General features: G+C 43.1%; 1 protein-coding gene across 4 annotated transcripts in view; it reads right to left on the minus strand.

Moving 5' to 3' along the window:
• The window catches only part of INPP5A (inositol polyphosphate-5-phosphatase A), a 401,166-nt gene that overhangs the window by 150,463 nt on the left and 226,085 nt on the right, over positions 1-24,618 (minus strand). For all 4 annotated transcript variants that reach the window (XM_066601181.1, XM_066601184.1, XM_066601183.1 and 1 more), the window contains exon 6: positions 12,327-12,430. In XM_066601181.1, the coding sequence (XP_066457278.1) occupies positions 12,327-12,430 (104 nt within the window). The remainder of the gene's footprint in view (positions 1-12,326; positions 12,431-24,618) is intronic.

The following is a 24,618-nucleotide window of genomic DNA, read 5'->3' on the forward strand; positions in this document are numbered from 1 at the left end:
ACAAATACAGCTATTTGCCCGTAAGGATTCTTTTTACATTTATAGACACGGTCCCGATGACGAGTGCTTTTCAATGAGATCCTCTGTGGCCTACATGGCTTTTACATAGACAGATACAGACTCTGGTGGACAAACAGTCGTTCACACAGGAAGATGTGCTGCCAGCGATTTTTTTTTGTGCTGTGTGAAAGATGCAATTGCCCAACGAACGAGCATTTGCTCATTCATTAAAGAATGGGTGGTACATTCACATTGACCCACCATTGGGCAAATTAAGGTTCCTAGGACCATTCTTGTCTGATCATTGGGCCGTGTAAAACCACTAATGCAGACTAAATATATGGCCATGAATCACTCAGCATGGTTTACTCAAACGGGCAAAATATGGCACTATGGCCACTGTTTGGCAAGGTACTATATGACTAGGTGGCCATAGCATGGCACTTGAATATAGACTATCTTGGCAATTTATGGTAATAAGTGCAAAGAGCAGACAGTAAATGGGTACTTTTGGTACTCTGAGGAGTAGGTACTATAGAGAACTATTTATCCATAGACTCTATGGCAGGGGGGCGAGGAAGAAGGGTAGACAAGTTGGACATATCCAGTAATGCACTCACATTATTGTGTCCCTTTCAATTCACGTTTTACCTCTTGGATTGATATACGAGACAGAAAAGATTTAGGAAAACGGATGCCATGGTAAAGTTTTGTCGCCGCAGATGAAAAGCTGAACTCCCTTTGGCAGTGGTCATTTTCCTTCCACTCTCGTAGGATCTACAGGTTGCAGTGTATTTCATTTGCTACGTTTAAGAAATACATTGCTTCCAGAAAGTGTGATTAGATGCAATGTTGAAGCTTGTTCGCTGATGAATCTCAACTATAAATACCAGTCTAGTTCCCCAATGTCAGTTCAAATATCTCGATTACAGATCTGCCTTCAAATAAAAGGCCTTTTCTCTTTACAATTGCTGGATGAAATGGGACACCCAGGAACAGGGTTGTGATCATTTAGCACCTGCAAAATGTATTTCGGAGGCAGGAGGCAGAATGATTTTGACCAGTGCAATGGCCAACATTAACTTAAACATCAAGCACCATCGCAGAGCTGCCAAAGTCAGAATCATTTCGAGACCACGGATAAAAATGTGCTCGCTTTCTTCTAGATTGCTTATAGTAAAAAAACCTCTAAAAGCTCCTTTATATATTGATTTTCCCAAGGCAGCCACCGTCTATGGGAGGTTTTTGAATCTGCTCAGAAACTGTAGAACATATAAGAGATAATGATGGCCGGTGCCAGTTGCCAACTGTAATAGAGACAAATAAAAAGGATTAAAAGGAAATGCTTGCCACTTCTAATTTGCTCGCTACTTATGGGGGAAAGGGGGATTTGTAAAAGACTTTGTTAAAATTCTGGAATTAAAAAGCCGAAAAAAAGTCTTGCACACGTTGCACTTAAGCAATTATTTGCGTATTTTCTCCATTGTGCACCGGCCTCACCAGACGGTGGGAGGGAGTGAGCCTGGCATAAATTATATCACAAATTCAGGGCATTGCTTTATCAGCTGCAGATTTTACCGTAGTAAGTGGCACATAGCAGGCCCACCAAGCGCCTCTTATAACATTTGGCACTTCTTGTTATTTGCATAGCATCAACTTATTCCGCAGCGCTTTCAGGCAATTTAGTACTCCAGCTGGGTACTCATTTTATAGACCTTGGAAGGATGGAAGGCGGAGTGAACCTTGAGCCGGCTACCTGAACCACGTGAGGACTGAACTCGCAACCTTCAGGTCGCGAGTGAGAGCTTGGGACTGCATTTCTACCTTAGCACTCTGCGCCACACAAGGCTTGACCTCTTACTCCAATATTATTTTATCTAAGATCACTCTGTAAAGCACCGGTCTTAGATAAACGTGACCTATATAGTATTGTATATTAAAGGGGTTGTCCAAGTTGGAAGTTCTTGATACAACCCATTCCCCATGTAGCTGCATAACAAATAGTGATATACTTGCCTCTACTGCTGTGTCCTGCGGCACTGCTCCGAGTCTCCCCTCTAATGTCAGGTTTACAGGCTGCCCCAGCCAGTTGACGAACGTCACAAGCGCGGCAGCCAACGCTATATAGCTCAGCAAACGGTCGCTGAACTCCATTGGCTGCAGCGCCCATGACGTCCCGTAAACAGAGCGGGACAGCAGCCTGTAAACATACACAAGCATGGAGGACCAAGCACCAAAGTAGGACACAGCAGGATTGGGGACGGGTGAGTATATCACTATTTGTTATACTACTGCATAGAAAATAGGTTGTACTGAGAACATACAACTCAGACAACCCCTTAGTGTCTGACCTAAGCTTTAAACAGTCAACTTATCCAGTTCTGTTCATGTTAATCAACCTAACAAATGATTTCAATGTGTAGCCTCACACAACAACCACCCCTTTCCTTAACCCTTGTTAGGGACGTGTAGGACCCTACCAGTCAGAGTAGAGAACCCATAAAAACCGCTCCTTGTTCTAGCAGACCTGGCTGTCAATGTATTACAGATGTGGAGATCGAGAACATGACTGGCACATCATGATAACTTGATTTACAGCACTGTAGTAGAATGCAGTTAATTTGTCGTTAAACGTTAAGTTAATGTTTGTTACATCTCTATAAGGTTGGCTATTCATTTGAGACACTGAGATGTTACTTTGTTTCCATTGGTTGGTTCAGTCTAATCATTAGGATGGATAAGAAGAACTTTATTTTGTAACTAAAAAGTAGGATTGAACAAGTTAAGAAATAATTCTACCTTTCGAAGGAAGAATCTTTATCCTGTAACCACCAAAACAGTAATGGTCTCCAGAGATTCCTTTTCCCATTGGTTGTTAGCAACTACGACTAGAAGTTGTCAAGAGGCCGAATGCTATTGGTGGCTCCCAACTGAACGCATATCTCTAGCGTAGAATAGCTCACTAACATGACTTACGATTTTCGTTGGCGTCCATAGTCGTGTGATAAAAAGCCTACTTATCCAATTAGAGGTTGAATGACATCTTACTGTAGTCGCGTGCAAGAGGCTTAAAGGGAGTCTCTCCGCAATTTCAATAGTAGAAAACTACTAACACAAATAACACATTACTTATGGTATTGGATTTACGAATCATGTCTGTAGTGCTTACAGGGAACCAGTTACTGGGTTCATGCTTCCCAAACCATGGGAAGCATGAGCCATTGAGCCCGGCGCACCCCCCCCCCCCCCCCTGCATCATGTTGACTGATACACAAGCAAGGACAGAGCTTTATCCCTAAAATGAGGAAAATTGGCTCCATGTCACAGGGGCTGCCTTCATCTGGATCAAAATTGGAGGATAATAGGCTGAACTGGATGGACAAGTGTCTTTTTTCAGCCTTACATACTATGTAATGGGTTAACAGCGGGGATTGGTGCTCTCACTGATCCTCGCCATTACCGCTGGTTCTCACGGTGGATGGAGCGGGCTCAGCTTATGAACCTGTATCATCTACGTGCCATAAATATATGGCATTCCACATAAACCTCTTCCTTCCCATGATGTACATGTACATCATGGGGCGTTAAAGGGATTATTATGCATTTAAATTTGGGGATTATAAATTTCATTTGGTCCCTAAATTTGGATGGAAATTCTTAAATGGAAGAACAGTCAAATTACAATCAACGTCAGCAAATGAGATCAAGAGAAAATCACTATAACAAACGATTAGCAAAAGCTGCAAAAAAAATTTTTCAACACTAGGCGGCGTATAGCAGCATCGGATTCCTTTAAATTTGATGTCTGGTACTATAGGGCGACGTTATCTAAGCGCATTCTTGATCTTCTCCACGGTAGAGCACAGAAGATATGGGTGGAAATGGAACAAGACATGACACTCGGCCAGGGTAGAGGGATCATATGGCTACCCGGTAGGGGGAAACACAGAGGACTGGGATTGTCCCCATTCATTGAAGATATGGTGACAGCATGGATGGGCCCTGCGACTAAGACAGATCTGATCCATAGACCGGGCCCACTCACACCCTTGATAGGAAACCCAGAAGCTCCCCCATTTTTGCGAGGCTTTGAGGTGACTGACACGACCATAGACACAATCCCTAGGGTACGAGACGTGATTTCTAGCACTGGCCTTAAACCATTAAGCGAGATCCTGGGAGGGAGGCGGCCCCATCCCGGAGCGTGGTTTCAGTACCTACAACTGGGCCACTATATTGGCTCACTGGGGGATATGCAAGAGCTGAGGTGGCCCACTACCCCCTTTGAGAATTTATGCACCTCAACCCCCACAGATCAACATAAAATCTCAAATCTATATCGGATGCTCCTAACCGAAGACACACGACATTGTAACAGAGCGCTGGAGCGGGAGTGGGAGGGGGAACTGAACACCATACCCTCAGAGGAGTCATGGGCAAAGGCCTATACATTAACCCACAAAATAAACATGTCCAGCAAACTACAAGAATTAAACTATAAAATCTTAACACGTTGGTACCAGACACCTGCGAGATTGGCGAGAATATTCCCCCAGTATCCGGATACCTGCTGGAGATGCACGACGGGAACTGGAACACTCACACACATCTGGTGGGGTTGTCCACTGATCTGTCCTCTTTGGCGGGAGATCAACTCCCTCTACACTGCAATTAGTAGGAATCAAATACAGCTGACTCCTGAGATTGCATTGCTTTCAATGTTCCCGGGCTCCCAGAAGCAAGCAAAAGGTTCTCTATTGAGATTTTTCATTCAAGCAATGCGCCTGGTAATCCCAAAAAAATGGAAGTCATCAACTCCCCCCTCCAGGCTAATGTGGTTGGAGGAGTTAGATCACATAAAATATATGGAGGAGCTTTGTGCCAGAGACGAGATGAAACTAGAGAATTTCCAAGCCACCTGGACGCTATGGAATCAGTTCCGTTTCTCCCAAGACTTAGGCCCATGGCTTGAAAGGGGGTCACTCCCCAACACAAACACAACCAATGACCCTTCGGATACTACCAGACCCTGAAAACGTAACCCTCAAATCAAGAGACGAGATGACTTCCCCCCCCCCCCCCTCTTCTCTCCTCTCGCCCCTGACCAAGCCTCCCCCCCCACTCTCAACATTCCAGCCCTCTTTACTTCCCCCCCTTCTTTCCTCAATCTTTCTTCATAAGAAGCTGTTATATTAGATATGTTTAAGTTTTCTTTTTCTCAGTTTAACCAATCAGTAACTGAAGCTAGAGATAACAGAAATTAATCTGAGAAGTTATAAGCTATAAATGTTGATAGCATCAGAGTTCATACTTATATTTAAAAAAAAAAAAAAGTCTGTTTCAAAGAATAAGACAGAAAACTAGACAAAGGAAGACAATTGAGGTTAATGTAAGAATGTTTGATGAAAATGACACCACAATTTTGTAATTTTCATATCTGCATAACAGACAAAATAAAAAACTTTTGAACCATAAATTTGATGTCTGGTTTGAGGTTCTCTTCTAGGGCCAGAAATCCTGGCAATCCGACGCAACCAAGAAGGAGAGCAGCGAAGGAGGTCAAACAAAACAAGACAGCAGACAGGAGCGGTTGGTTGCTTAACAACTGCACACCTCAGACAGAAGCGGAATCACTCAGAGGTGCAGTGCATGAGCACAAAACCAGAGAGTAATGGTCATCACACGGTTCACGCTTTAGGTATTTTCTACTGTCTGTATCTTTCCATATCTAAATTGAGAAGTATGTGAAAAGTCTACTTGGAAAGGCTCTTGTCTACATACTCTGCGCATAATTGCTCCTTACCTATACCAGTTGCTGTTTTTCACATCAATATATATTTTCATTAGAGACTTTGCACTTGTCATACTTACAGATCAATTGGCATGAGCCTCGAAATCAGTTCCTATTTCTTAGTCAGGTACTACCCAGTTTCCCGAAAATAAAACCTAACCCGAAAATAAGCCCTAGCATGATTTTTCAAGATTTTTCAGATGCTTGAAACATAAGCCCTACTCCAAAAATAAGCCCTATTTACAGTTAAGAAAGTCAATTTAAATAGTGTCCAAGTAGCTATACATGTAAAAAAAAAAAAAAAAGTAACCCAGGAGCTTCCGACTTATGTTGGAGATGCATGACGGGAGTTGGGACACTTACACACATCTGGTGGTCCTGCCCACAGATCATGCCTCTCTGGAAGGCAGTAGAGGAACTATATAATGCCCTGATTGGAGGCTCTCTAACTCTCACACCGGAAATTGCTCTACTGTCAATTCTATTGGGGCCAATAGGGGTCAACAAGAAGGGAATCCTTTGATTCTTCATTCTAGCAATGAGGGTCACGTTCCCCCGACTCTGGAGATGGCAAGTCCCTCCATCTAAGCTGAACTGGGTAACAGCTCTTGATGAGATAGGTCACATGGAGGAACTTAGAGCGGACGACGACAACAAATATTCAGCTTATCATGCGACATGGGAATCGTGGCTAACCTTTCGCAAGTCGGCAGATTTTGATAGGTGGCTGCTGAGGGGGGGGACCTACCTGCTCGCTAAGAGGTCCTGGGATAGCTGGGCGCACCGCTGCATGAGGCTCTCTTTACAAATCTACTTTCTTATTCTCTCTCTACTACCTTCCCTTTTTTCCCTAACTCTCTTTTCATCCCCCTTTATTTTCTCTTCTCCTTTATGATCAGTTATTCGCATTTTCTTTAAAGCTTGTTGACGGTCCCGGAGGGCACTGCGCCCCAGGGTTGATACTCGGGGGCGGGGTAAACATCGGTTATCGGACTCTAAGACGTGTTTATTGTACCATTGTTGGATTTTCACAAGTTACAAAGAAGAATTGCTGGAGTTCTGAAGCAGACCCTCCTCGAGGGCAATATTGACTATGCCAAGAGACTCTTACTGCACAAAACAGGATCGGAAGAGAAGGTTACTAGATCACGGTACCCCTCCATGAGCCTTGAAGCTATATACATATTGTCCCCCGGTTTGTTACGGAGTAGATATTGCTATAGTATGCATGCTGCAAAGTCTCTAATAAAAATACTCTTTGAACATAAAAAAAAAAAAAGTTAAATCTTTTGGAGCAAAAATTAATAAAAGACTGTCTTATTTTCAGGGAACCAGGGTATCATCAATGGCAAATAGGAATATCACCACTACGTGCTACTTTTTACCTATAAAAGTAGGGTGGCAACACTCAGGGCAAACCCCATCAATGCACAGTTCAACCTGCTTCTAATGGAGCGAGTCAGGATTAGAGAAAAAAAAGTCTGTTTTCTTTCCTTCTCCACCAGAAACAGCGCCACTCATGTCCATGGGGCGCGACTGGTATTGCAGCTCATTCCCATTTAAGTGAATGCGGTTGAGCTGCAACAACAATATATCCTAAAAAGGACAACAAAAGCCACATTTTCTGGGTGGGGGTGTGTGGGAGAGACTACATACCAAATATTCTGTTCGATATTTTCATCTTTTTTGTGCCGCAACAAGTAAGATTTTACCGCCATCGATGAAGAATTAAACATTTCTATCAGCTGACGGCTCAAAACCAACGTAGGTGATATTTTCCAAGTCATAATACCATCTGACATAATTGTTTATCCCCGACTGATCCAGAAAACGCCGCACTGGGGACCTGGGTATGGATTAAACATGTGCCCAATATACAAAATTCACTACTCAAGGTAAGTACACTTTTATATCTTCCACCTTACAACAAGGAGTCTCGCAGGGGTTTAATAATATGATTCCTTCAGGCTGCAGACTGATTGTGAACAGAGGCAGTTTCATCTGCTAAAAGAAGGCATAAATCACGGCGGAGAAAGGAGAGGCAGCGAGGAGGTTATCGCCACACAGCCTTCTCTATGAAAGGTTTGCATTAGAGCATTAGTGAAATTAATTCATCTTTCATAAGAGCCCGGAGCCGTATCGGTGATCTATGACAAGCAGCCATTTCTCACCATGGCTAAAGAAAACATATATATTTCTATACGGCTCAGCCCTGATAGACTACACAGATCTGCAGGGTTTTTTTTCCTTAAATGATCTAACATTATCTCGAGTGCCGCTCCCGAAGGACTATTTCCCGACTCGTATCTTGCCAAGAGGACTCATAAATTAAGAGGGAAAGTTTTGTTCATTTTCAATGCTGCAGCTTGTAATTATTTTGAATAACATTAAATCTCAATCACCGTAATTACTGTTAGATAATCCCTAAACGGCAACTATAAAGAGGGAAGAGAGATCGCTTCGCGGCGAGGAAGGTTTGACTTTTTTTTTTTTTTTTTTTTTAAACAGTGCTACAAATCACGAGCCGTTTACAGTATCGGGAGGAATATAATCTGCGCTGCGCAGTAATTGCTTGTTAACTGACAGGGCCTATTATCATATTGCCTGAGAATAAATGTGGCCACGAAGGGACAATGGCAACACATTACCTCTTGATTGTCATGTATGTTTGTCCCAATGAACAGCGGCAGTAAGTCAGGGAGGAAAGAGTGGGACATTGTGCTCAAAACAGGCAGAACAATGGAGAAGGCAAATATATCACCCTTGTGGGAATTGCAAGCGAGTGCAGGTGTCCACAGGGGTTAAAGGGGTTGCCTGAGAAAAAAAATTTTTAGGGGCAAGGAATGCTGTGAAATAAAGAAAAGCCATATACAACTTGTTTAACAGTCTCCGCCATCCAACGCAGGAACCCCGCCGCTCTGATGCTGGAAAAAGCTGGGCAGTCATGTGCTGTTACCGCTTGGCCAAACACAGGCTTCAGTGTTCATGCGTTGTCCATTGTAAAAAAAAAAAAAAAAAAATTATAATAAAATCGCTGCTAAATCCTGTGATTAGCTGATTGCGAAAGCATCCATGTGTTGAGCACTATATGGGCTGGCCTGTGGATTTTCTATACATACAAAGATTAAGCTTAGAGACTAGCGAGCACGCTTGGTAGTGTCAGTTACTCGAGCGAGCCTCGCTCATCTTGAGTAACTGCCTTCTCTCGAGCGTGCTCGGGATGGGGGGGGGGGGGGAGAGATCTCTCTCTCTCCCCCCCCCCCACTCCCCTCCACTCCACTCTCCCCCGCCACCCACCCCGAGCACGCTCGGACAAGAATGCATTTACTCGAGATGAGCGAGGCTAACTCGAGTAACTGCCATTACCGAGCGTGCTCGCTCATCTCTAATTAAGATCCAAGAAGACTGGAGCGACTAATTATATTGTCGCAATTTCAACTATTCCTTTAAATGGACACCAACATTTCAAACAACTTACGCTCATCTAGCAGTCTGAGTGTCTTGTAATAAATTTGCGTTAACTTTTTGGAGGGGTTTTATCACTGAAAATCAAGTTTGAAGCGGCTGCCACTTGAGGTTGCCCTTCAGCTCCTTTGCAATCCACTGTCTGTTAGGCATTTGGCTTTGGCTAGTAACAGGGACATGAGGACACTGCTAGTTACTACATGCAACAGAGGGCAAGGGAGGGGCTTCATCTGCTGATTGGAGCAGGGCTATTAGGCAGCATGGGAAGTGTGGGAATGGAAGTACTGAAACAATGGCTGGCTTGGGACACCCCCCACCTGTAAGTGGATTGCAGACAGTAGTGCAGCAGTAAAAGACGAAAATCTACATGGTAAACTGAATTCATAGGGCTCAAACCAGATGCCAACAGCAGGAAAGCAGCGGCCAATGAAGAACTGGGTTGCTTCTGAAACTTTTTTGATAACTCAGTTAAGCTTTACATATACTCTCTACATTCTGCAGAAAACAACACTAAAGTGTCAAACAGTCTTCTGATGGCCAAATCAATTGACGACCATTCTCTACTGATCCTCCTGGATCTCTCTGCAGTGTTCGATATCGTAGATAACCTAATTCTCCCCAATAAGCTCTGTGCCATTAGTCTTAAGGACACTGTGCTTTCCTGCTTCTCCTCCTACCCCTCACCGCTCATTCAGTGCATCATTTGCTGGCTCTACTTCTCCTCTTCCCCTTTCTGTTGCGAATATATACACATACTTAGGCCAGGCCCACACGAGGATATCTCGCAGGATGCCGGCTGTGAGATATATATGCTCGGCACGCAGACAGTACGCCATGGACATTGCATAATGACTGTGTGCCGCCCATCACCATGTACTATCTTGGCATGTATGCGAGTGTAATACATGGCAAGATAGAAGATGCTGCGATTTTTCTTGCACATTATTTTGCGCAATTCATGTGAGCAGTAATATGGCCGTCTATGGATGATTGGTACAGCGTATTTCGCACACAGAAAAAACGCTGAATACGCAAGTGCTTGTGTGAGCCCGGCCATACATACAGCTGTTTGAGTTGACCACCATCTGCGTTTGTATAAACAGGTAAGAAGTGCAAAGGGTTGTGGGGGGTGCATTAGGAAGAAGGGGGTTAGGATTCCAAGAGAGTGCAAAAGCAGGGTAGATGGAGAAGTTTAAATTAGGAAAAAATAGCAGTCCACCCTAGACAGCTGTGTTTTTACGGTTCACTTAAACTGTGGGTGTTCAGAATTAACCTGGTTGTCTGGGGTAGTGCATTCCAGAGAACTGGTGCAGCTTGGGAAAAGTCTTGAAGGCGGAAGTGGAAGGTCCACATTAAAGAATTTAGTCTAAAAGGTCATTAGATGAGAGCGCACAGCTAGGGCGGTAGATAGAAATGAGAGGGGACTGCAGCACCGTGGAGAACCTTACGGATGACCATGATTAGATTAAAGGGGTATTCCAAAGAATGGACAAAATTTTCAAAAAACTTTTCTAATGCTTGCAGTTATTGCCGTTATTACAGACATCCGTCGAATTAATCCAGCTATAGTCAAGTTCCATTTATTGCTGACCTGCGCCACCGCTAATTTCCAGCCAGCTTCAGATTTCCACATTTTAAATGACTACAGGGAAGCGCTAAAACTACATTTCCTACAGTATACTTTCTTGTAGTCCATAAGCTCTTGTGAGCAGGACCCTCACCCCTGTTCAAGATGCACAATACTTTATTACTTTATATTAGGTCCTATTTTATGTTCCCCCACAGTTTATTACGTACTGTGGAATATGTTGGCGCTATATAAGATTATTATTACAATCTGTGCCAAGATGTGTTCATAAACTTCATACTAAGCAACTCATTTTGAAGGGTGCTGGGATTCATGCTACTTCTTCTTTCAGGGCTGACACTCTTCAACTAATACCTCTCCAGAGAAAGCTAAGTACACCCACTTATATCTACTTAGCGCCTGCCAAAAGACATGGAAATGGTTGCTCTGTGCATTGGGCACCGGGTGTAATCACTCAAACTGATTATGTAAAGTGAAGCAAGAAATACAAGGTAGCTAAAAAGCCAATTATCTATTCTCCTTGATGTTGTGCAATACACGGCCAAGTCCTCCAGGGTAGGGGACACAGACAAGGGTTGTTCTTTTCGGACAAACCATGTACACCGATAGACAAAAGGTTCCTCTCACCTCTTCCTTCATGTCTACGTGTAATACGCGTCCATGAAGCGGTCTTAAGAAAAAAAACAACACTGTTTGTTGTACATAGCAACCAATCACAGTGCAGCTTTCATTTTACCTGAGCAGTTTAAGAAATGAAAGCTGTGCTGCGATTGGTTGCTTTGGGCAACAAAGATTTCTTTTAGACAGCTTCCATAAGTGTGTGATGTCGGGCTACTTTTCCGTGGCCACACTGTATTTGCTATTGCATCAATGTACCACGTGCAATAATGAACAAACTATCTGGTGTAGAGATACATGCGAGCGTCGTGACATAGTTCTTTATCCTGCACAGACAATACTATAAATCATTCACGTTACAGTTCAATTGAAAATCAATCACTGGATGGATGAACAGATAATTCTTTAATAAATAGTTAAAGGGGTTGTCCGGCCTGTTTACTTTAAGAGAAAAAAAACTGGCTTATAGTAATATAAGTGGTAATAGTCACCCTAGTGATCTCCCTCACCACTCCCATTCCACCACTTCCCTGGTTCCTGAACCAGTCCTGTACTAATTCCTATCAACTTGGAAATGTGACAGTTGCGGCCAATCACTGGCCACAGCAGTGGAAGAGGATTGGCTGAGGCAGTCACATGTTCATTGCAGAAGAGGCAGGAAGTACAGAGAATGGCAGGATAACCTGGAGAGCATAATGAGGGAGGCGGGGGCTATGTAAGGGGAGCAATAACCTCTTTAATTATTTTAGACCATTATGAGTTGCTTTTTTTTGAAAAAAATAAATGAAGTGCTGGATAACCCCTGATGATGTGCGAGTGCGATATCAGAACGTAATCAACATATTCAACTCATGTAATACGTACCTCTGGGAAAAACTCTTGCGGAAATTTCTCTTTCTCCAGCATGGGAGTGCTTTCTAACGTATCAGAGTAGATTTCTTTGCCTGTGACTTTTCTGTATTTTTTTGCTAAGGAGAAAGAAAGAAAATTCAATTGACATTTTCTAACATTGGGTCTGCAAAGACGTACATTGGTAAAACAGTACTGGTAAAACCGCCTCGTTTGGAAGATATGGCTTTAGCATGAATTTTAAAAAATCTAACCGATTTGGTTTACAACCAGGGTCAGCACCATAGTGTACGCTAGATGCATCTTTCATCAAGCATAGAGAAACAGCTAGGCTTCCTTTTATATTATGAGCAGGGGCCATATCACAACAAATTCAAGACGACAGAAATATTAAGATAGGACTAGTGAAAAAGCTAAAAGATGCACACCAAAAAAAAAAAATATATAAATCACAAAAAATCTTAACAAATGCCTCTAACAATAAAAATTACCTCACAGGGTATGCGTATGAATCAAATAAGGAATTGGTCTTTAATAGAGATAAGCGAGCGTACTCGCTAAGGCAAACTACTCGAGCGAGTAGTGCCTTATGAGAGTACCTGCCCGCTCGTCTCAAAAGATTCGGGTGTCGGGGGGGGGGGGGGGGGGGAGAGTTGGCAGGGAGATCTCTCTCACTCCCCCCCCCCCCCCCCCCCGCAACTCACCGCTCTCCCCCACCGGCACCCGAATCTTTTGAGACAAGTGGGAAGGTACTCGCATAAGGCCTTAGAGAGTACGCTCGCTCATCTCTAATCTTTAACATCTACAGAGCTCACTTGTCATTGCAATGAGTAATAACTGCAGGAACACAATTCTTTGTTCACACTTTTCAGTTTCAGTTGCAAAAGCAGACATACAAAATGATGACCTTATGAGCCATTATAAGTTAATGTGGAAGGTGGGTGGAGGATTGGTTATGTACTCGGATCCTGTGAACCAAAAGCCACTAATGTGAACAGAGCCTAAAAGCTTCCACCAAAAACAATTGCCAGAGTTAATCCCTGCTGTCCGCATCCTCCATAGCGTGTGGCAGCGGGAGCGCAGCGGAGTAAACAGAAGGGCCACCAGCAAAGCTTGCGTAGCAGGATCTTTGGCACTGCCACCACTAGGGAGCTCAGGGGGGCAGACCGTGGACAGACCAAGAAGAAGAAATGAGGCTGCAGCATCCTGTAGGGTGACCCTGGACACATGGCATATGCTAAGGAGCTGGGAAGGCAAGATGCTGGCTTGTCACGGCGACACTTACCAGGCTCCCTCCTGGAAGGACACACATAGCCAAGGCCAGGCATGGGGATGCCCAATCAACAAGTGTACAGTAATTTGTCACGGGTGACTGTTCCGATACCCCTCGGCATGACCATCGGCGGTGCAAATAAATGAGCCACACACAGTTTAAAGGGGTTGTCCCGCGCTGAAACGTTTTTTTTTTTTTTTTTTCAACCCCCCCCCCCCCCGTTCGGCGCAAGACAACCCCGATGCAGGGGTTAAAAAAGAACACCGGAGAGTGCTTACCTGAATCCCCGCGCTCCGGTGACTTCTTACTTACCTGCTGAAGATGGCCGCCGGGATCCTCTCCCTCGGTGGACCGCAGGGCTTCTGTGCGGTCCATTGCCGATTCCAGCCTCCTGATTGGCTGGAATCGGCACGTGACGGGGCGGAGCTACACGGAGCCCCATTCAGAAAAGAAGAAGACCCGGACTGCGCAAGCGCGGCTAATTTGGCCATCAGTCGGCACCATGGAGACGAGGACGCTAGCAACGGAGCAGGTAAGTGAAAAACTTCTTATAACTTCTGTATGGCTCATAATTAATGCACAATGTACATTACAAAGTGCATTAATATGGCCATACAGAAGTGTATAGACCCACTTGCTGCCGCGGGACAACCCCTTTAAGTACCTCAGGTCGCCAGGAACAGTCAGGGCCTGGAAATAACTTTACTGAAAATTTCTTAGAAATACAAGGCACACATTCCGGGAAAACCTCTCCTCCTCTTCCATCTTCAACACATGAGAGCTGAAGGTGCCCCAAGTGCCTCTGTGTTTTCTAGCAGCTCTAGAAGACGGACCCAAAGATGGAGGACAGATTGAGACTTTTCCGGCTCTTGAGCACTCCCATTTATACCTTCTCTCATACCACGTGACAGGACAGAATTGATACATTCACAGGCAGACAGCTCATAGTTTGCAGACATTAACCCATCACACACTGCAGCTGTGCAATACACATAGCAGAATGACCAGACAGTTATGCACAGTGCATCAACAAAAGACAAACATGTATGACATAATGTAGGGGGCCAGGAAAGCATGAACTGGGCCACTACATGAGATGCACAAAAAAAAAAGGTGGCAGCGGGCTGAGTTGTTCTGCTTCTAAAAACCCATTACTAGACAGAGGACAAGGTTTGCCATGATTTCCTGATTTTAAATGCCTTACTAAGCTATTCTGAAGGGGCCGTGCCCCCAAAACACGCAAGCTCCCTAGTTATAGGTAATAAAGAGAAATCAGGTTTAATTTCCTGGCCTCAGTACGGCTTCCTAAGAGAGCTGCGCCTCTGGGCTAATTCTTTTGCTTTTATCTTTTGGAATGCATCAATTGCAAGAATTGTATCATACCCTGTTGAATACGGTGGTGTTTTTTTGTGCAGGCAAACACTCAGAAACACTTCCAGAAATAAGTATTTTCCTTTGACTCCACTATCAGTTTTGACACCAGGGAAGAGTTGCTCCATTCATTCTTTCTCTGCCTTTGAATTACCAGAGTTTGGCTGCATTGACAATTAAGAGTGGGTGCTGATAAGTATTGACAGATCGCGTTGTGCGGTATTTTTCATGGAATTTTCATTGACATTGAGACTTTGTCAAAAACTGAGCGGTCAGATGTTACTTTAGGGCCTCATTCATACGAGCATGCTTTATTGTGTGCGGAAAAAAAAGTGCTGCTCGCATGAGCGAAAAACATGTGAACTGGCAAAGTTTCATAAGCCCGTTCACTGGAGCAGCTGCGCTTGGAGACGCACAGCTGCTCCACGAAGGTCCCCCTCATCACTAAACACTGTGACAGCACTGTCAGTGTTCAGTGATGAGGGACTGCAGCAGGGATGAAAGAATCCCCCTGTCACAGCTGAACACTGTGACCAATCAGAGGCAGCACTCAGCTGTCATTCAATGGATGAGCGCCCTCTCTGATTGGTCACAGCGCGCAGCCAATAAGAGGCAGCGCTTTCTGGAGGCGGAGATTTTTCCATCCTTGGCCACCAGAATACAGAAGACTGCCAGGGACAGGGATAAGAGCCGGACAGCGCTTTTTTTTTCTACAGCTAGGGATTATTTTTGGGGTAGGGCTTATATTTCAAGTCCTTCTGGAAAATCATTAAAGAAATAAATAAATCATCGCTGCAGGGGTTGCCTTCATTCAATTGCTTTCAATGGGGTAGCAGCAGCGCAGGTCCCTTTGAAAGCAATGGGATGGCATTGCACTCCTCTGCCACAGCTGTGGCAGGGGATTCTTTCGTCCCCGTTGCAGTCTCCTCTGGGAGTCCCCTCATCCCCATGGAGATGAAAGAGTTAGCAGCAGGACATGTAAAAGGTGCTTCTGGCCAGAAACACCTTTTAAATGTCCTGCTGTAAGCGGAAGGGAATCTGTTCAATGCGCAGGAGTTGCCATTAACTCCTGCTCCCTTAGGACTCAATGGAAACTCCTGCAATACGCGCACCAACAGCGCGCACCATGTCCTATCTTTTTTAGGTGCATGCTGTTTTGGGCTTAAAATTTTGCGCACATGAACGCTTCTAAAACAGCAAATTATTTATTAGACTACGCACATGTGCTTGGAGATTTGTGGAGCTTTTTTTAAAAAAAAATCTGCTCTGGGTACAGCATATTTTTTGAGTATATATATATATATATATATATTTCATACACACACAAAAAAATATAAACAAATATATATTTTTAAAATTATTTATAGAACTCTCGAATAAAAGAAACAAGGGCACATTACCAGGATGGCGTGCAGGCCTAGAAGTGTGTCTTTAGGAGGATATGATAAATAGAACAAATGGGACTTATCCAGTTTACACCGCTAGCCAGGAAGCCTACGTCCTCGTAAAGAGGAAGACTTTCTCAACAGAAGGAAAACTAAGGGTTGGAGGGGGAAAAAGGAAGAGGGGGATGGAAGTAGGAGGTGGGTGAATGAGTGCACATAAAACCACATATATCAGAAATTTGCTGTGTGTACCCTTAAGTGAGGCGGTGAGGTCTTCCATCGATATTATCTCCTGTACTGTATTAAACCATAGCGAGATCAGAGGTTATGAGGTTTATCACCATGGTTTGAGATACAGGCCCTTATTACATTAATCAGATGGCACACCACTGAGCATTTATAGGTAGACAGTGGGATATCACTGAGGTGCAAGACAAAAAGTGCAGGTGATTTAGGTAGAATGAAGTTTGTGAATCTGGAGGTAATGCGCCATACCTCAGACAAAAAACCTGCTAGTATTGGACAATTCCAAAATAAGTGTAACATTATACCCTTTTCTCTTCCACATCACAAACATAGCGAGGACACAGAAGGTATCAAGGCGTGCAGGCAAGAGGGCCATTGCCTTCCCTGGAGGAAACAGGTTTTTTTTTATCTATGCCTGGAGATCCATTGACACCGCACCAGACTAGATGGAAGGTGTGGGCTTCCCAAGATGGACAAAAGAGGGAGTTGGAGAAATGCCAGACCTATGGAAGACACGAAAGATCACTGAGTAGGGCTAATTGTTGAGTGGGCCTGGTCTTCTGTAGGGGTAGTGCAGCCAAGGTTACGGGCAGAGACGCTTGCTCTAGGGAGACCCATTACCTGCAGCAAATGAGAGGCTTGCAGATAGGCCAAGTCTGCCCTCCAATTTAAATCTGGTAAGTGTTGAATGTATGATAGAGATTGGTCTGCCCACCCAAACTAAATTTGGTAAGGAGGGTTAAAAATGTCTAAAAATCAATGCCTTTTTTTCCTCTTTTTTATGTAGATCGCTGATAATTTCCTTTTAGTGATCCCCTAAGAAAAAGGAAATAGACAACCCTTCCCTTCATATAATGGCAGAGTTGGAAGGGACCTTCACGGCCATCAGGTCCAACTGCCTGCTCAGTGTAAGATTCATTAAATCAACCCAGACAGATGTCTGTCAAGCCCATTTGATGAAGACTTTTATTGAAGGAGAACTCACCACCTTCTGTGGCACTCTGTTCCACTCACTGATCACTCTCACTGATAAGTATTGAGCCTTACCCAGAAAAAAAAAATTTGAGCTAGGAAGCCAAAATTGCCACACTATTCTACATATTCCCCCAGGATGTCAATGCACATTCGACATCTGTCCTGTAAATAGAATTCTTCCGTCTGCTGGTCAAACCACTCACTTGCAGCATTACTTGCCTCCAAAACACTCCCAAAACGTTTTCCCTTCAGGTGTTTTTTGAGATTGGGGAACAGATGGTAGTCAGACTAAGCCTGGTCAGGTGGATGGGGCATCAGTTGAAAGCCTAAGGAGGTCATTTTTTTCAATACTGGCACCTGCAGTGTGTGACGGAGCATTGTCATGCAACAGGATGACACTTTGGAGAGATTTCTCGATGTTTTTCCTTAATATTTTGCCTCAGCTTCGTCAATAACGAACAGCAACATGTTGCATTGAAGGTTGAACCCTTTGGGAGGTAGTCGACAAGCAGAACTCCCTTTTTAACCCAAAAAATGGTTGCCTTGTACTTCTGCGCTGACTTTTGCACACGGAACTTCTTTGGCCTCAAATCCTTAGACTGTTCCTTTGTCTCTGGATCACAACAGTAGATCTATACCTCATCACCAGTTTGACCAGGAAATCTGTCTCATTTCTTGCAAAATGCTCCAAAACAGCCATAGATTTCGCCACGCGTCTCCTCTTCTGTTCGGTTGTCAAAAGTTTTAGGATCCACTTGGCTGTAAGCTTTCTCATTCCCAAGTCATTGTGGATAACGGCACCAACTCTTTCATGTGATATTCCCAGATATGTAGCAGTATGTTTGGCTGATATTCGGTGGTCCTCCATGATCAGGTCATGGATGGCTTTCACAGACTGTGACAGGCCTTCCACTGGGTTTCTCACTTTCAACACCAAAATGGCCAGTTTTAAATGTATAACCCAATGTTTAACTGTTACATTTGAAGGGCCACTGTCACCCAAAGTTTGTGACATTTCATCATGGATCTGCTTTGCACCTTTCCCTTGGAGAAACAGGATCTTGATTATGGTCCTATGCTATTCCACACTGAACGTCTTTGGAGATGCCGCTATGTTCACTTTGGACCGGAAAAAAAAAAAAAAAGTTTAAAACCATAGGTAGTTGATTTTTGCATGATTGAATATAGGCAATTAGATAAGTACACCCTGCAATTTACAGCTTCCTAGCTCAATTTGTTTCTGGGTAAGGCTCAATACTTATCAGCCCCCACTCGTAATTGTTCCATGTAAATGGCCCTTATGGGTATGTTCTCAAGCTGGCACGAAATTCACAGCAAATCCACATCTCATTGTCACATTACTTTTAAAATGAATCCACTTCATAGGCCAGGCTCACACTAGTGTAAGTTAATTGCGTAATACGCGCGAATAGTACGCAGTCAATGAATGAAATGAAAGTACACTGATTTTCATTGATCCATTCACACTTGCGTATACACATTGCGTATTATACACACGCAAAAAGAACGCACCAGGTTCTATTCTACCATGTATCACACTCAATATAACCCAATTTTTCTCCATGGGCATGTAATAAACGCCATACATACGCAATTACACTGCATATATGTAATTTATACATATATGGTGTTTATATGCACCGTTGCTAAGCGAGAGAGGGGGAAATTGAAAAAATGTAAAAAAAAGAAACCAGAACACTGCAGATGACAGCGTGCGTGAGATACACGGTCATGAGTAGTGCAAAATCACTGCTGTATGCAGAGAACCGTTGGCTCACACAACGGTAAAACACATACACTCGTGTGTGCCTGCCTATAGTCTATACTGCACAGATTTCTTATCCATGTGTGGAAAAGGTTAAAAAAAAAGTACTAATTCTTCACTTCTAAGCCTAATTCGCATTGGGAAATGTTGGAAAGGGGTAAATCTACAGGCGGATTAGTGATATACTGAAGTACAAATCTGGCTTTTCTCTAACAGATTTTGAGGCACCATCTATGCAGAAAAATCTGAAGCAGATTTTACTGTCTGAACATACCGTTCCCGTTAATTGACCATTCGACTGTTGACTGAAAGGAGACCTGAAAAGAGGCATAGCAAATGGTCGCATACCAATCCTCACAGTTTGCATTCCCAAAAGTTCTGAAAGGTATGCAAATAAGGCCCAATATGAACTCTAAAATGGTGTATTCTAACTTTATTCTTCTTAAAAACCAATGTTCCACACATCTAAATTCCAGGAAAGCCAAACGATATGCCAATCACCAACGCCTTAACTGGCCAACACTTTATTCAACTTTCAATGCGTTTCAGGGAATACATCAGTTAAGAAGCCTCTTCCTCAGGAGTAAAATTTCATAATTTAGGTTTTTATTTTTTTATTCAATGCAAACATAAAGGTCCCTGGTGTCCAACTTCCACCAATTAACACACTGACGGCCAATCCTAAAGATCAGGGATATTGAACCAGGACGCCCATCTTTAAAAGGGATCTCCATGCTTTATGGAATAAGACACAAGTAAGAAGGTCCACATCATGCAACTCTTACACAAAGGCTGGAATAGCACATGCAGATTTTGATGCAAGTTTTGGCGGTATTAATCCTGCAGGTTGTGGCATTGCATTTCTAAATATCATCATCAGTGATCTTCCATGAAAAGAATATAATGGACGTCTACAAATCAATGTTCAGAGCAGCTAGCATGAACAGGCCAACTTCTACAAAGTCCAGTTCTTCATGCAACTGTGGTAGCAGCGCAGGTTGTCGACTATTTGTCTTGTACAGCAGATGTGTTAGAACATGTAAAGCAGAGGCGTAACTTGAAGCTCCCGGGCCCCGATGCAAAACCTGTAATAGGGCCCCCAACTGTAATGCTTTACTCATAGTACTGGGTGCCCTATATGGAGAAGAGAGGCCTTATGGGCCCCCTAAGGCTCCTGGGCCCGGGTGCAACCGCATCCCCTGCAGCCTCTATAGTTACGCCCCTGATGTAAAGTACTTTATTACGGTAAATCAAAAATTAAGCAATAAATCTTAACTAAGTAGTAAAAATGTGCTCAGGAACAATGAGAACTTTTAAGTGTTATCTAAATTAAAAATAGTTTTCTGAACAAAAGTTCTTCCACCCTTTGAGTGAAGAAACGTTGTTCGGAAGAAAAGTTTAATTATTGAGAATTAATGCTCATTTCAATTTGTTTTATGGCACCTGCTAAATATGTCCCATCTACATCAATCTCATTCAGTGTCTCCTTGATTAAGAACATCAACTTTTTATGCTAAGAGCCCATTAAACTATTTAAAGGTGGGAGAGGGGACATTGTGGTCAGACTCTCCTCATTAAAAGTCACGCGTCGTTCTAGTGAAAAATCGTGAAGCGTTGTTGCCCAGAAATACAATAAAATGTTAATGGTTTTTTAATACTGTTATCTAATTTTATTTCGTTCAGCATTATAGATGATGGAGGCTTCTGGCACGGAAAAAAAAAAATGACTGATGACTGTAAAACTTTCAAAAGCTATGTCTACAGAAATGCCATTCAGATATCTCACGGTGGTGAGACCCTGTACCCTCAATTATAAGAACAGAGGTAATTTGGCTTTCGACAGGCAAGAAAAAAAATACATTAATGAAACGGTATAAATCGAGCCAATTAGTTCATTTCACAGTTATTGCCACTTCATGACGTTTCAAATTAATGTGATGTAAAGGGCCGATTAATGTGGTCTGGCCCGACCATTTACAATGGGGATGTGTTGAAGAAATGAGCAAGTCGTAAATTACATAGGTGACTAATCTGGAAAATAACCAATTTTTTTTCTCTTTTTATACTCTTGAAGAAAAGTCAGCCACACTTTCATCAGCCATACGATTCCAGTATATATTGTATATATAGCAGACAATCCCATAATCAAATGAAGCATACGCCAACCTGTTGATTTTTTTTTTAAAGGTAGTGAGGTGTGTGAAGAACTACAAGGTAAAGCTCTGTTCTCATTGCCTTGGAGGCATACTTTGGAAGTATTTCCTGGTGTATACCACCAATGTATGCCATTGTAAATGGTATGTGTTTAACGCACTCAACCTTTTTTGGAGTCTTTAGCTGCTCGCGTATCAGATTGTAATCCATTCACCATGCTGGGCTACTCAAATATGTGCTCTATGACGACGACGCAGTGTGTCGCAACAGTCAAGTAGAAGAATACATCTACCTGGTCAGTGGAGGCCAACGCACCACACTTTTGGCTTCTTTCAGGAAATTGAGGGCTTATAGACCTGTTTGACATACAGTGGGTTGGGAAAGTCTTCATACCCTGTCACATTTTTCTTTTTACATTTTGTTATGTTGTGGACTTGCGCAAATTTAAAAAATATTCAAGCTTTTCCCCCATCATTCTGCAATCAGTACCCCATAACAGAATGATAGAAATCTTTGTAAATTGTTTTTAAAAGTGAAAAACTAACATTTTGCATTGACATAAGTATTCACATCCTGTACTCAGTACTTAGTTGAAGCACCTTTGGCAGCGATTACAACCTCCAGCCTTCTTGGGTATGATGCCACAGGATTTACACACCTGGATTTGGGATTTTTAGCTATTCTTCTCTTCAGATCCTTTGAAGCTCTGTCAGGTTGGATGGTGACCATCTGTGGACAGCCATTTTCAGGTGTGTCCAGAGATGTTCAATTCGGTTCAAGTACGGGCTCCAGCTAGGCCACTCAAGGACATTCACAGAGATGCCCCTAAGCCACTACTGTGTTGTGTTGGCTGTGTGCTTAGGGTCATTGTCTTGTTGGAAGGTTCTGCTCAGTCCGAGGTCCCTTGTGCTCTGGATTTGGTTTTCATTAAGAATATCTCTGTACTTTGGTCAGGGTGGATGAAAAGCTGAATGAAGCAGTCTCCCTGTCCCATAGCATGATGCTGCCACCACCCTGCTTCACCGTAGGGTTGGTATTGGGCAGGTGATGATCAGTGCCTGGTTTCCTCCAAATGTAACACTTAGAATTGAGGCCAATAAGTTCAATCTTTGTTTCATCAAAACAGGAAATCTTGTTTCTCACAGTCTGAGAGAACCTCAGGTGCTTTTTGGCAAACTCCAGGAGGCTTTCATGTGTATTTTACTGAAGACGCTTCAATCTGGCCAATCTGCCATTCAGCCGATTGGCCTTCTGGAAGTTTCTCCTATCAGCACAGATGATCTTTGGAGCTCTGCCAGTGTGAACATTGGGTTCTTGGTCACCTCTCTTACCAAGGTCTTTCTCCCCTGAATACTTAGTTTGGTGGGTCGGCAGCTCTAGAAAGACAACTGGTTCTTCTAAACCTCTTCCATTTAAAAATTATGGAGGCCGCTGTGCTCTTGGGAACTTTCAAGCAATAGAAGTTATTTTTGTAAACTTATCCAGATCCGTGCCTCCACACAATCCTGTCTCTGGGCTCCGCAGGCAGTTCTTTTCTCCTCATGGCTTGGTCTCGGCTCAGTTATGCATTGCGAGCTGTGAAACCTTATATAGACAAGGGTGTGTCCTTTAAAATTATGCCAAATCAACTTAATTTACCACAGGTGACTCCAAATCAAGGTGTAGAAACATCTGAAAGATAATCAAAAGAAATGGGAGGCCCTCAGAGCTAAATTTCAATTGTCATACCAAAAGGGTCTGAATACTTTAGGTCAATAAAAATGTAAAATAAAATGTACTAAGATTTCTAACAAAAATTCTGCTTTCACTTTGTCACTGTGGGGTATTGATTGCAGAATGATGGGAAAAATATATATTTTTATAAATTGACATAAGGTCACAACATAGAAAATGTAGTAAAAAAAGGGTTTAAAGATTTTCTGCACCCACCATATGCCCTGTTAAAGCAATGGCTACAAAATTTGAACATAACCTGATTAAATGACTGAGGAACAATGTCTTACCAAGTATTCGTTAAACTATACTATGACAGTGTATTGCTGTTTAAGGGTCAAAGGTCACCTCAATAATCAACATAAATGTGCAATTCTGCATCATCATGTAGGGTTATGAAGACCATACAGTATTTTAAACCTTATATATTTGGTTTTAAGATCCAATAACTATTTAAGTATCATTAATACTGTAAATGAGGAATTTATTTAATTGAGTTAATAAGGCAATGTGCAAATCTGCCTCAGAGGCAGCGAGCAGGGCTATTTTTTTCAGCAAAATGGCGGACACAACTTAGTGGGACATCGGTTGGGTCAAACACATAACGAGTCTAGCACGGTGTCGTGGTTTCCATCATAAAGCAAGACGACAATACAGATGTGAACAAAACCGGAGTCTAAGGCTTTCAAAAATTAAAGGGGTTGTCCCGCGCCGAAACGTTTTTTTTTTTTTTTCCAATAGCCCCCCCGTTCGGCACGAGACAAACCCGATGCATGTGTTGAAAAAAAACCAAAAACGGATAGTACTTACCCGAATCCCCGCGCTCTGGTGACTTCTTACTTACCTTGCGAAGATGGCCGCCGGGATCTTCACCCTCGGTGGACCGCAGGTCTTCTGTGCGGTCCATTGCCGATTCCAGCCTCCTGATTGGCTGGAATCGGCACACGTGACGGGGCGGAGCTACGAGGAGCGCTCTCCAGCACGAGCAGCCCCATTCAGAAGGGAGAAGACCGGACTGCGCAAGCGCGTCTAATCGGGCGATTAGACGCTGAAAATTAGACGGCACCATGGAGACGAGGACGCTAGCAACGGAGCAGGTAAGTGAATAACTTCTGATAACTTCTGTATGGCTCATAATTAATGCACAATGTACATTACAAAGTGCATTAATATGGCCATACAGAAGTGTATACCCCAACTTTGTCGCGGGACAACCCCTTTAAGTCATAAAATGTTTCACTTCTCTTCTCATCTTCTTTCTGCACAGGCATCACATTTTGACCAGGACATATTAATATCTCAGCTGAAGATACCCACAAGTCTACTGCTAAATTAAATCCATCTAAATTAGTACTGTAGCAATTCAAATTGGAAAAATTAACAAAAGTTGAATTTTAAGGGTTA

Source organism: Eleutherodactylus coqui, chromosome 4, assembly GCF_035609145.1.
Source record: "Eleutherodactylus coqui strain aEleCoq1 chromosome 4, aEleCoq1.hap1, whole genome shotgun sequence".
Taxonomy (NCBI): domain Eukaryota; kingdom Metazoa; phylum Chordata; class Amphibia; order Anura; family Eleutherodactylidae; genus Eleutherodactylus; species Eleutherodactylus coqui.